The sequence below is a fragment of the Theobroma umbraticum genome, unplaced genomic scaffold (assembly GCF_002168275.2).
Source record: "Theobroma umbraticum cultivar Fairchild unplaced genomic scaffold, ASM216827v3 scaffold_56.0, whole genome shotgun sequence".
Taxonomy (NCBI): domain Eukaryota; kingdom Viridiplantae; phylum Streptophyta; class Magnoliopsida; order Malvales; family Malvaceae; genus Theobroma; species Theobroma umbraticum.
This window is the reverse complement of record NW_018397256.1, coordinates 8,379,841-8,393,849: the sequence shown is the minus strand read 5'-3', so window position 1 is coordinate 8,393,849 and position 14,009 is coordinate 8,379,841. Positions and strand designations below refer to the sequence as shown.

At 34.2% G+C, this 14,009-nt stretch overlaps 2 protein-coding genes across 2 annotated transcripts; one reads left to right on the top strand and one right to left on the bottom strand.

The window, feature by feature from the left end:
* The first annotated feature begins 576 nt into the window (after window positions 1–576).
* On the top strand, window positions 577–3,326 carry LOC110411109 (Homeodomain-like superfamily protein). Its single transcript, XM_021421131.2, has 4 exons — window positions 577–1,123; window positions 1,560–2,186; window positions 2,336–2,412; window positions 2,568–3,326. Exons 1-4 carry the CDS (start codon window positions 931–933, stop codon window positions 3,081–3,083), a joined length of 1,413 nt encoding a protein of 470 aa, XP_021276806.2. The 5' UTR covers window positions 577–930; the 3' UTR covers window positions 3,084–3,326.
* Window positions 3,327–5,286: 1,960 nt separating this feature from the next.
* LOC110410995 (RNA-binding (RRM/RBD/RNP motifs) family protein) lies at window positions 5,287–8,560 on the bottom strand. Its single transcript, XM_021420976.2, has 9 exons — window positions 8,389–8,560; window positions 7,840–7,938; window positions 7,312–7,748; window positions 6,841–6,904; window positions 6,706–6,759; window positions 6,343–6,411; window positions 6,195–6,260; window positions 6,029–6,097; window positions 5,287–5,574 (listed from the first exon to the last, which is right to left on the bottom strand). Exons 1-9 carry the CDS (start codon window positions 8,497–8,499, stop codon window positions 5,494–5,496), a joined length of 1,050 nt encoding a protein of 349 aa, XP_021276651.1. The 5' UTR covers window positions 8,500–8,560; the 3' UTR covers window positions 5,287–5,493.
* Between the last annotated feature and the right edge of the window lie 5,449 nt (window positions 8,561–14,009).

The following is a 14,009-nucleotide window of genomic DNA, read 5'->3' as shown; positions in this document are numbered from 1 at the left end:
TCTTGGTTAAGCTAAACAAATGTGTGGATCCTAATTACCATATGGCATTAGCATTGCCCACCCAGAATTTCCTTTTTTGACTTTTGCCATCGTTTTTACTCATTGGGGTCCCATTGGACATGGTTCTAGCCCTTTATGAAGTAGAGTCTAAGCCATGCAAAGATTCATTAATGGTGTTAAGTTAAAGAAAATTTTGGGGGTATAGTTGAGCAATACAAATAATTAAGAAATAGTTAAAATATTGAATTATAAACCTGAGTGATGCTTTAAATATCCTACACCGTGAATGAAGGTTTCATTTTAAAAGTAGGAGGAGTGAAGAATCAAAGGTTTATAGCTTCACAACAATCAAAAGTAACAAAAAAATTAAAAAAAAAAAGAATTAAAAGAAAAAAAAAGTACAAACAGTAATAAGAAGAATCATCTTTTGTATTGGTGATTTTGAATTTCGTACACAGACTAAGCACATGACCCCTCTGCTGTCAGACCTTCTTGATTCCTTCTCTCTCTCAATTTTTAGCTTTTTCTGCCTTTGTTCTTTGCAAGAAGTTACCATCCCTCTACTTTATCCCCCCCTTGGCTTTTCCTTTTCCGCTCTCTCTCTCTCTAAAACCCCTACTTTATTCCTCTTGAACTCACCCCTAAAAGACGATCCTCCCTCGATCCTCCTTGTGTTCACAAACAACATACCTTCCCTTTCTCTCCTCATCTCTCTCTCTCTCTTTGAATACTCAAAACCTAGAAAGCAAAGCCGACCACACACTGTGTCTTTTGCTCCTTCGTTTGTTTGTTTGTTTGTTTTTCCATAGAACCACCTTATTATTGTTGCTATTATAGCATGAGCAATATTGTTCCAAACAACAACTTTTGCTGAGAAAGAGAAGTTTTCTTGCTGTCTTATACATCCCAAAAAAAAAAAACCAAACATATATGGCATCACCTTCTGAACTAACCCTTGACTGCAAGCCCCACAGTTATTCTATGCTATTGAAATCTTTTGGTGATCAGCAGATTGATCAAACCCAGAAGCTTGAAGAATTCCTTTCTCGCCTCGAGGAAGAACGCCTCAAGATCGATGCTTTCAAGCGCGAGCTTCCCCTTTGCATGCAACTTCTCACCAATGGTACGTATGATCTTTTTTTTTTTTGCATTCTTCTTGGTAGACAGAAAAGGTTTATTCAAGGATCTACTACATGCCAGGATTAATTTTACATTTGACCCTTAAAATTGATAATATATTAATGGTTTAATAATAGAATCATCATCACCTTAAGATCCAAAATGACAATAAAGAAATTCTTTTCCTAGCTACTGGTGGATATTCATGTTCTTTGGGTTGATGTGCTAGCTTCCAACCTTTTTCTTTTACTACTATCTTTTTGATTTATAGAAGTTAGAGTTAGCTTTCTTATTTGTATATCTTTATTTGCTAGTCCAATCTGTTTGAATTCAGAGGGGCCCGACATATGCATACATTTTCTAAAGAACTAAAGCCAGAATGAAATGTCCAGGAGAAAAGGACTCACTAATAATTGTTTTTCCTTTTTTCTTTTCTTCAGCTGTGGAGGCTTCAAGGCAGCAACTACTGGCATGCCGATCAAATCATGGATCAAGACCAGTTCTTGAAGAATTCATGCCCCTGAAAAACTCAAACTCGGATAACTCAGAGAAGTCACAAAACATATCTGATAAAGCAAACTGGATGACAACTGCACAACTATGGAGCCAAGCGGGAAATGAAACGAAACCACAATCTTCAATTACATCCCCTAAAGAAACTGAGATCGGTTTCAGTGTTAGTCCCAAGCTGGCCTTAGATACGAAGCCGAGGAATGGAGGAGCTTTCCTTCCATTTACCAAAGAACGAAACTCATGCCCTGGTTCGGCTTTACAAGCTCTTCCTGATTTAGCTCTTGCTTCTGCCAATAAAGATATGGAAGATAAGAAATGCCCAGACACCGAAAATGGCATGTCTTGTCAACGGAGAGAGAACTCTGGCAAAGTTAGCAACGGCGGAGTTGTGATCGAGCAAGGAAGAGGAACGGGTAACACAGTTGATGGGCAAACGACAAATACTAACCCTAGTGCAAACTCTACTCAACCTCATAGGAAGGCAAGGCGATGCTGGTCACCTGACTTGCATAGGAGATTTGTCAATGCTCTCCAGTTGCTTGGGGGCTCTCAAGGTATGACAAATTTCTTCTGTTTTCTTTTTTGATAATTGGTTTGATCATTATTCGTGAAATTATGTAACTGAATTGATCAGTATGAAAGTCAAGCTATCATTATCAAAATCATTAATTCTCTGAAAGTAATATTCTGATGATGGTTACAGTTGCCACACCAAAACAAATCAGGGAGCTGATGAAGGTTGAAGGTTTGACCAATGATGAAGTGAAAAGCCATCTGCAGGTAACTCTCTCTCTCCAGTACTGAGGCATGCAAGAAACAGCTTTTGTACAAAACCTGACAAAGCGCAACACTGCACACAATGTCTGATAAGTTAAAAAATGTCGGTGTAAATCTTTTAATCTTCTGATGATTTTTGTTTGACCCTTTATTAACAGAAATATAGGCTTCATACGAGGAGACCAAGCCCAAGTCCACAAGCAGCAGGAGCCCCAACACCCCAGCTTGTGGTCCTAGGTGGCATCTGGGTCCCACCAGAGTATGCCACTGCCGCAGCAGCCGCCCACAGTGGGGCCCCCACTCTGTATGGAACTCACCACCCAGCAGCTCCCCATGCACCACCTCACTTCTGTGCATCACCTGTGCCCCAAGAGTTCTACACTGCAGCAGCTGCGGCCGCAACCCCAGCTCCACCACCACCCCAGCTGCACCACCACGCCATCCACCACCAGCTCCACATGTACAAGGCCAACTCACAGGCCCATAGCTCACCGGAATCAGACGTCAGGGGAGCCGGAGACCGCTCTGAGAGCATTGAAGACGGTAAGTCTGAGAGCAGCAGCTGGAAAGGTGAGAGCGGCGACAACGGTGGCGCTGGAGAGAGAAAAGGGTTAGCTGCATTAAGAGAAGAAGGTGAAGAAAGCAATGGTAGTGAGATCACTCTCAAATTCTAAGAGAGAAAAAAAAAACCGGAAGTTTTAGGGTTAGGGTTAGAGTTTAGGTATTCCGTGTAATCATGTGCTATTATAATTATTATTATTATTAATTACGTTCAAAATTACTAAAAAAAAATTACGTTAAATATGAAGACAGGGTAAAAAGGGCATAACGGAAAAGTGAGTTGTAGTTTTGTTCAATTGCTTCCTTTTTCTGTGGTTGAATGTCTTATTCGAGATAAAATTGAACATTGGATTATTTGTTTTTGGCGTTCTCTGTGATTTTTCACTTTTGCATCCATGGACTGATTTGCCCTTAAATTTTCTAGATAATCTCCGCCGTCACAACGCTAATTTGGACGAGGCACGTTCTTGACGCCTGGCTGCAGACAAAAAACGTCCATGCTTCCTTCTTTCCAAAAGCAATCATTACGACCGACAATCAATGGATATTGTTAGAATTTTTACAAATAAGAAATTAATCATGTTATAAAATAGGATCATGTGGATGGATAATTGAATAATTTGAAATAAACGTGTGAATGATGATATCAATAAAATTTTTACATAATATATCAAAAATTTTAAATTATTTAAAAAATTTAAATAAATTATTATATTTTTGTTATATTCAGCTCTTATATTTTTATTTTAAATTAAATAAATTTTTTTTATTTTGAGATAAATAAATTTTTATGATTAATTATTAACTTAATCAGAATATCATTTGTTATTTTTTGTCACATGTCGCTAATGTACTATGCTAAAATATTATCATTGATTATGATATGGATATGTTATAATTGATGATGACATGATATACTGATTTGATATAATAACATGATCATGTAATATTTTTTATTTTTCATGTCAATTTTATATGAGTGTCATGTGGATATAAAATGACAAGTAATAATTTTATTAATAACAAGTAGTTAATCATTAGTTATAAAAGCTTATTTAACTCAAAATAAAAATATGAGAACTTGATTAAACTAAAAAATAAAAACATATTTAAATATTTTTAAATAATTTAAGAACTTATTTGAGCCTTATGTTCAAATTTTTTCCATTTATTATTGAAATTGTCTTGGAACGGTGAGTTTAAACAAAATTAAGAGCAACTAGATTAGTTGTACTTGTCCCTAAGATTAAGGAAGTTAAAATTTTATTTAAGAAAAAAAGGCATAGAAAGTGTGTCAAATTCCTTTACACCCAGCCAGTCCCCCCATAAACTTTCTTGAATATACATGAGCAGCTCTCTCTTTATTGCTTTTTCTTGTTTAATGAACAGTGCCTTTAGTCTTTGACCAATTTCCACAAAAATACATTTTAACTTGGGGTTAAAGCACATATGACATTGAACATCAACTTTCTTGTACCTTCCCTTTCTGTTCAACTAGAATTTGTATGCTTGTTTCTTTTCAAAATTTCTATGAAACAAGAGCGAATGGAAGAAATAACTCTTTGGACTTTAATGGAATTTATGATTCTCCTCTTCTTACATTTAAGTTGACTTTCTAATATAGCAGGATCGCAGGGTTTAGGGCAAGAATTTAGAAGAAAGCGGCAGGGCCTCTTTCGGCAGACACATCCCAAGGATTCGCATATTGTTTACACTTTACGTATCATTGCATCAACATTGCCAAGGCTGGGCATGATTACTTTGTTTATAAAATTATTACTTCATTCACCATGGTGAAAAATTGACCCAGTAAAAAAATTATCATTGTTGATTTGACATTTTTTGACGTGGGATCCCAGCCGCCTTTTTCTTCCAAATTGTCCTACAACAAAAATGTAGATGTTACAAAGTTGTTAGATACCCACATCATTCCTTGCATAACACAGAAATGGAGTTCCCGTATTCCATATTCGCCTGTATATTTAATTCAACTGTCAAGACTCGACCAATCTTCAAAGCCAGAGGTTCTCTCTTCTTCTTAGATAAAGGCATGGTCTGTTATTGAAACATCTTGGGCTGGCCGCCTAGACCTGCAGGAAAGCAGTCATCTAATAGGGTGATGGGTGACCATTGGGCCACAGGCACACGGCCCATAGTCGATTAAGACAACCTGGTTATAGAGCCCGTTTGGACGTGCGGGGGTCCAGCGCCGTTTAGGAGGCCAGTGACGTGAAGGTTTCCCACCGAACGGCCCCGCACGTCCAATCAGGCTTAAGTAACTGAATCATCCATTCAGGTAGAATTTGCAGCAGCAGATGACAAACATTAATAACGACCAGAAAGCATGGTCTAATAACACTCCAGATATCAGTATATACATCTAAATTGAGGAGCTAGCTTAATACTTCAATCTCCCGATGCTCTATTTACATAAAGGTACAAGTAATCCAACCAAAGGGTAAGGCAGCGTATGTCATCTTTAAACAAATGAGACATCAGAGGATTACTAAACTCAACATAAAATCAGGCAATGCCATTTGCCAAAATACCACCCCGTACAGCCACATCATCTTCACTCTCTAGTATTGCTGAATCAACGAGGGACTGCAAGGAAAAGTTAAATGAGTGAGCATGATGAGTGCTGCCCTTTCTATCATGAACGATTACACAAAGATGCCTTTTTCTAAGCTCCTCAGATACTGAGACCTTAATCCTGCTAATCACCATATGGAACCTCACTGCTTCAAATAACTACAGAGCTATATTCGTTCACAACCATAACTACAGAACTAAGACCTACTTCAGCTGAGAAAGCTACATGTAATAAAAGGGTAGAAGCATTAATGTATGCAAGTTCCCTATATAGGGTATGTATGCAATATTTATCTAAGTAATGGGCAAAATTGACCAACCAAAAAATTGATACATATGACAAACAATAATATGCAATTATGCCACAATCATTCAAGTATTTGGCTCCAAAGCATGTTTTAAAATAAACAACAGAATAAAATAACAATTGCATGTAAATCATGACCAACAAAGTGAAGAGGCGAACCTGAAGTTCTTGTTCACAGGTTTTGAGTTTTTCTCTGTACTCCTTTACTTGCAGGAAACATTTATGCAGCTGCAGGTCACACATTTGATATAAAAAATTTTGTACCAAAAAGAAAATTTTAAATTTTATTCCAACCAAATTGCAGCAGAGAATCTCAGAGGACTACCTTGGTTAACTGCATTTTCCGGCGTGAAGAGAGCTTCTTTGCAGCAATTAATGAATCCTCCAGGGTCTGTATGAATTCAATCAAATTCTTAGTGATGAAATGAACCAGGCCAACAAAACTGAAACCATGGGCAACATGATAAATATACCTTGGATTTTTTCTGTAAATCCAAAACAATTTCTTGTCTGTCTTCTAACCTCCCTTCCATCAGCGAAATCTGATAAGTGAATAAACGTTACTTTTTCTATATATGTTTGTGTGTGTGTGTGTGTGTGTGTGTTTGTTTAGGGGGTGGGGGTGGTAAACATCTTTGTAAACACCACTCAGAAGGTGATATTCTGACTATAGTGATTGCCATGGTAGTGCAAGTGCAAGAGTGTGTATGCACCTTCTAAGTCTCACAGCAGGATATTTAACAAATGCATAGACTGTGCCTAAATTCTATTATATCTATCTATCTATACAAGATGTCTTAGAAAATCACCAAAAATATTCTAAACATGTAGCAAACCTCTTTTCTAAGTTCTTCCCGACTTTCAATCAATCCTTCTAGGTCTTTTTTCATCTGGAAACAGAACATAATTAGCAAAGGTTGAAGAAGAAATTGAGATTACACAAGTATGCGTCACAACAAAGTTGAGATTACCTGATTGTAATCATCACTTGAATCTGATGAAAGCCCTCTGCTATGGTGATCATTGTTTATAGAGCTCCAAAATAAAAATAAAACATTTTATAAAAAATTAGAGAAATAAAACTCAAGCCACTGCTAAAACGGAACTAATTCATCTGAAGGAAAACAATGCAACTTGGCTCATATAAGAACAAGGTCAAGATGGCATTAAGGATTAATTGGACAAACATATTAAATGTGGAACTGGAAGATTTCAGACTGAAAACCATTGACATAAAAATACTAACATAGATTGATATTGCAGCCATTCATTCAAACTACAATGGAATCAATATCAAGATACTGAAGAATTCCACTTTCAAAAAAACGACACAGAAGAATTCCATTACTTGTCAGACATCGTAAGAAAAATCAATAAGCATTATTTGGCAGCCTCCAATGCAAAGAATTCTTTAGAAAAAGAAAGGGGAGAAAGTTTCCTACCCATTCCATCTCAACTGCTGCTCGTTGTCCTCATCAAGACTTCTATGATAACCATTGGTTCCACTTCCATCAATCTCTCTATTTTGATCCAAACTGAGCTCATGACTCTCCCAATCCTGAATATGGTCCCTGCTTTCCCCTTGCACATTATCCTCCACATCTCTGTTAAGATCTCTATCCAATGAGTATTCCCCAGCTCTATCATGATCATGATGCTCATATCCTCTTCCTCTTCCAACATCATGGTCCCGAGACTGCTCATGCTCTTCAGACCTATCACTATATCGATCCCGATACCGTTCCCTGTCACGATCATGATCTCTTTCCCTTTCATGTCCCCTATCCCACTCACCCCGTCGAGAGCGGTCTCGATTAAAATTCAATCTGCCCCCTCTAGTTGTCACTTCATTCACTCTCACAACTCGACCATCGATAGTCTAATTTCAACAATGTCAAGTTTCAACAAGTTTGAAAACAAGAAAGAACAAAATCATAGCATGTTCCATGGAACCAACAAACAATACATACCCGGCCATTCATATCATTGATAGCATCATAAGCTGAACGAGGATTTGTAAAAGTAACAAAGCCATAGCATTTTCCTCTAGTTGAATGATCATTAACAATCTGCAAGCCAAACAACAACGACACGCTTCAATTTTTAAGAACACCCGAATGCTAGTTGAAGCTAAGAAAAGTTTGACCAAACAGAACGCAAACATTAGCCTTAAAGAAACAGGGACAAACATGATTAACTAACTTATTACTAGAAACAAGGAGTTAATAGAAGGCAACAATTTCATCACGGATAAAAATTTTCCACTAATCCCAAATTGACTCCCGAATAATAATACTAGGAAACATTTTAAAAAAATTAAAAATAAAATTACTAGAGATCTTCCATCAACTATCTTGCTGCTAAGCTATTTGAAAAAAAAAAAAAGAAAAGAAAAGACGGAAAAAGTTCAAAGAATTAAGAACAAAAAACAGAAACCCTAAATGCGTAAAAGAAGTTAGTTAAACAGTAACGATGAAGAGTCACTGCGTGGATTTGAAAATCAACGGAAAGAGGAAGACCTTCACGGCGACGACAGCGCCGTAGAGGCTGAAAACACGGCGGATTGAGGCTTCGGTGGCGTCGTAGGGGAGTCCTCCCACGTACACCGAACTGTCGTCGTCGATCGTCATTTTTCCACTTTTACTCCAAACTAAAGCTTCTAACTTTTCAGGGCCTAAAGTACAGTGGAAATAAAACTAAACAGTTTTTTATGTAAAATTATTTATTATTTATAATTTTGAAATACTTATATATATATAACTATAAAAAAAAGGATAAATAACAAAAAAACAATGCTGTGTGGTTTACCTAACGACATTACGGTATTTTCAGTTACATTTTTTTATATTTTAAAAATAAAATGATTAAATATGTTTTATTTCATTAAATTAAATATTAAAAATAAAATTTTAAAAAATCTTTAAAATTTTTAAAAATAAACTTAACAGTGTTACATAAAAAAATCTAAATATACATCAGACAATTAAATGTAAAATTTTAAATTCAAAGACACAACTTAATTCTACTTCAAACTACAACATATTTTTTATAATTAATTTTTTTAAAAAAGGTTGATGTATGCAATAATGACCCTTTTTTTGGATACCGATATTGCGACACTGAGTTATTTTCTTGTTCTCATGGTTGAATTTGTCCTTGATGGAAAGTAAAAGTAATGAAGGAAATTCTTTTGTCACGGGAAATATAGTACTTTGGATAATATTTTAATATTAATATAAAGAGTTCATTTAAATAAATATTATAAAAATCTATTAGTTCATGTTATCTTCGCCCAAAGGCCTCGCAGTTGCAAGTTCATAAGAGATTTAAACATTTTATTTACCTGAATTTGTCTAATCAGATGCTGAGACCTTAGGACATTATTCACTGAGGAAACATGGACGCTCGCATGTTACTGAACCTTTTCTGTATGTTGTGGACGGTGGAGATTTACTGCATATCATATGTCGCCAATGCTATGCTTACACGTCTGCAGAACTTGTCGAATTTCATCTCAGAATCTTTGGTTGTCGGGTTCAGACACCAGCCCGTACTATTCCGAATTAATCAAATATTTACGTGCTTGTCTTTTCCATTTAAAACTTGCACACAACATCAGGAGCCGTTTTATCCTAGCTGCCCTAGCTGCATTTTGCGAAGTAGCTTCTTTTATGATTGGGTGATAGTAGGAATTAGGGAGGGGGCACCCCCAGTCTAATTGTAGTAATAAAGTTGAAAAGAGGTAGGCATGGTGAAGAGTCACCTCATCTGTTATATGTTTCTGTTCCTTTACTTCATTCACTTTTAACAGGCTAACAGACACTTGTGTGAGATCAGGCATAGTGATGATAAAATTACTTAGACTTCATTCGGAAAGGAAAGAGTATTAGGTTGCGTGTTAATATATATTATTAAAAACATGATTACTGAGGATATAATTTTGTAATATTTAATATATTATAAAAAATAATTATTATAAAAAATATAATTATTAAAAAAATTACATTATTATATTTGATTTAAAAGTATGTTATTATAAATATAATGTAAAATTATTTTTATGTATAAAGATATAAAATTTGAATGTAATTTTAAACGTGCTTGACATTTCCTTTCTCTCATAATTACGGGATTCAAACACTTCTCCCTCTCAAATTCTCTTAACTTCTTAATAAATTATTTCAATTCTAAATTGTTTAAAGTGCTTCTCTCTTAATTTTTAATGTTAAAAACATAAATTTTTTTCAAAATATTTTTATATTTTTTAACAATTTGAGTTAAGGTTTCATAAAACCTTAAAGATCTCAATCTCTCAAATTTTCAAATTTAAAGATAAAATTTAATCCAAATGTACTAATAACCAACTAACCTTCACACAAGTGGTGAGAAAGAAAGAGAAAAAGAGGAGAAGAATATGATAAAAATAAAAAAAAAGAATCGGAAAGTTAAGTTAAAAAAAAATTTACTTTTCTTTTATTCGAAGAAAATAACTTTAAAGGGAATTCATTGTAATCACATTATAAATAGGAAAACTTTCTCATCATAACACACTAATCAAACAATGTAAAGGAATTCCTTAAATTTTAATTACAGAAAATATTCCTCACTAATCGGTTAGTAAACGCCCCCCGTAGAGGTAGGGGAGCAACCACTGATTTGAGTAAAGGTCCCGAAGCCTCTACAAGTTGGGCCAAAAAGCTAGGACTAAGCGGGAAACTGCGAAAAGAATGTACTAACTAGTAGATCCTAGGAGGACCTCGGAGAGTGGGGGACTCCTGACTTGACGTGTGAATGCGTAAGGAACAGAGTAGAAGGGCCCGCCGGATGGGCTAGGAGGCTAGGCCTAACTCTAGGTCGTCCCCTTAGTCCTTAAAGGCCTAACCCAACTGTGATGGACCTAGTCTTTCTGTCATTTGTTTCTTAATAATTTTGTTTGTTGATACGACTAAATTAAAGCATTCCAGGAAGACTGATAGAAGCAAGGAAAGCATCGGTAAAAGAACAGGAGAGGAGAGCCATTTATAGAGGCGTGCAGTGGACAAGCAGGAGAAAAGAACCTTGCTGCATTCCTGGCTTGGCAGCAAGGGTGTAAATCAGAGAAAATTTGTACAATCCTGTAACCATCCTGCGGTGTTAACAAGATGCTTGTTTATCTGAATTACATCACGGGAGATAATATTCACTCATTGTTTTTTGTTGGTGGCCTTCTTTTGACAAGAATGATGGAACAAAGTTACAAAATCTTCATCCCCATTTTTTGCGCTCTCAATGTTCCACGTACAAACAAAAGAGTGGAACAGTATGAACAATGAAGCTGATGTGGTTTTGGGGTTTTCTTGTCTCCACCACACAATGATTACAAAATCTCTCAACCAGTCATCAGCCACAACAGTGTGGCATTTCTTATCTTATCGTTGATAGCAAAAGGAATGTCGGTGAAAAGGGCGAAAAAAAAGAAAAAGATGAAAGCTCAAAAAGTAATAGTTATTACACGAAATGTAAAATGTTTTACCCATCATAGTATTGGCATCGATGGTCTGGTCCCTTTCCTAGTAGAAACAGACAAACTGGATTTGAATTGTCTGGGTCTTATCCTTAATAATGCTTTGAAAAGGAAATCTTCTCGTCTAAAAAAAATGCAGGTTTTCCTTATGATTCTGAATATACCGGTGTAAGGGAGCATCTTCTTCCCTGATTGGCTATGTGGTTTTGGTGGGATCAAATTACGACAACAATTTTAGTCTTTCTAAGCATTAACTTTTTATTACTATCCCAGCACATTGCCATTGTTGCTCATCACTAGACTTTTTCCACATTTCACGTGTCTCAAGTGGGGTTTCTTCAAGCTTTTTGATGGATCATCTTCAATGAAATAGATTTATTTAAGTGGAAGGAGGAATTGGAGGGTGATTTCCAAGCAATTGGAATTTAGCTCTTGGCTCCGACGAATACATGTATGATGCCAATTGCAAACGCTTCTGTTTGGGCGCTTGTCACAACATTCAATGGTCCTTCATCTCCTTTTAAAATCCAATCCTTAAACCATAAAAGAACATATTGATTCCATCTCTATACCCTAGCCGAATATTAACATCCTTTTTTTCCTTTTTCCTCTTTTGTTATAATAAGAATTGGTGATCAACATATTTCAAGCAGCTGATTAGTATAATAATGGAAATCAAAATTATTTTTCTCTAACATATACTGGTAGGCATCATGCCACAAGGCCAAGACCTTGCTTGTAAGAATTGTAACCCACTTCTCCCCTTGTTTGGTTTTACTTTTCAGTTTTTATTTTTCTTTCAAACATAAGAATAACAATAGGTAAAGTATCTATTAAGTTTTACATACTCGTATCTAAATCCGATTGTCAAATCTAATATTTATAACCTACTCAAACTCAATTAACAATATCTTATTAAAATTTAAACTCATTTATTTAATTAACAATAATATAAGTACTCGTTACATAACTCGATTAGACCTGAATTTAATAATAAAAATAAAAATAAATTATTTTTTATGTAATTAAAATTAAGTTATAAATTCAAATTAAATATTATATTTATAAAATTTGTAAAGTAACATATATAATATAACAATTAAAATAAATTATAAAACTATATACTTATATTCAAGTTTAGATAACAGATACTCTAAAATTATTATGAGAACCCTACCCTAAATCGTTTATAAAATACCCCTAATTTTGACTAAACAAATTAAATAATACAAAATTGCCATTTACGTGATACTCGTTGCCAAATCACATTTCAACAATCTCTTATGTTTTCACTTTCTCTGCTTTTTAGGTTGAGAAAACTTTTTGGGTCTTTTATTTTGACTGGGTTAGCCCGTCCAATCTTTAGCCCATCATTAATCCAAAATCCTGCCTCACTCTGTCCAACTATGGCACAAGCGCGCCAGCGGCTGCGCCCCGCTTCTATTCTGGTTAATTCAAAGGTGACTTCTTTTATAAAACGTCACGTGAATTGCATGGAGTCTTAATCGAGTCATGGAGGGTGTCACGATTTCAAAGAAAAGTCATGAATTTTACATAAAAGTTGATGCTTTCACGATAAATACGAAGATATTATATTTGTAATGAAGAATCATTTAAAAAAAAGCATAATTCGAGCAAATTTTTTTTTGTGAGATAATATCGTTAAGTTAATGAGTCAAAATGAATAATGTCTTATAAATAGGTGTAGTTCGTAACATAAAGTCTCTCAATTTGACCCACTCAACTGCTCGATGTAATTTTTCTAGTTAATCACCTCACCTTCTTTGCTTATTTACAATTTCGAAGTAAGCACGGTTGTTTTCCATGCATCATGGAATATTAGTCTTGGGCTTGGCTAAAGTTTTTTCTTAAGATAATGTTTGGTATGTGAAGAGTGAAACCATATTCCCTGTCAAATACTCAATTAGATTATATCACAATGTTTGTTTTGTAACAAACCATTAAAATATAAAATTACAATATAATCATATTACAACTAATAAGTGTAATGTGATTACAGTTTAAAATTACATTACACTCTGTAATTATTAAAGATATTTTTAACGTTTAATTTTGTTACTTTGTTAAAAATATTTTATAATGTTATAATTTATTTTTTTATATAGATTTCGAGGATATCTTTTTATTATTCTCAATAGTGATGGTGATTATCAATAAAATTTATATTATCTTTTAATAGAAAAAATTAAAATTAAAATATATAATATAAAAAATTATATTAAGAAATAAAAATAAAATATATAAGATTATAATAAAAAATAAAAATAAAATATATAACATTAACAATATATTTAAAAGATAATGTCAAATAAAAATTAATAATAAAAAATATAAATATATTAAATTTATATTTTAATAGATAAAGATAATTCTAAAAATTGACATTATGTTCTCAGTAAAGTACCTATAAATTAAATATTATAATAACATCTTTTCTACAGTTTAATTATTACTTGATTTATATACAAAACACTACAATACTATCTTCTCCGTAATCATATTATTTACAATCACATTACATTGTAAAATGTCAAACGTCACTTAAATATTTATATAAAATATTATATTGAAATTCCCCTTCTACTATAGTTAAACCAAACTTAAATTGGCATATAT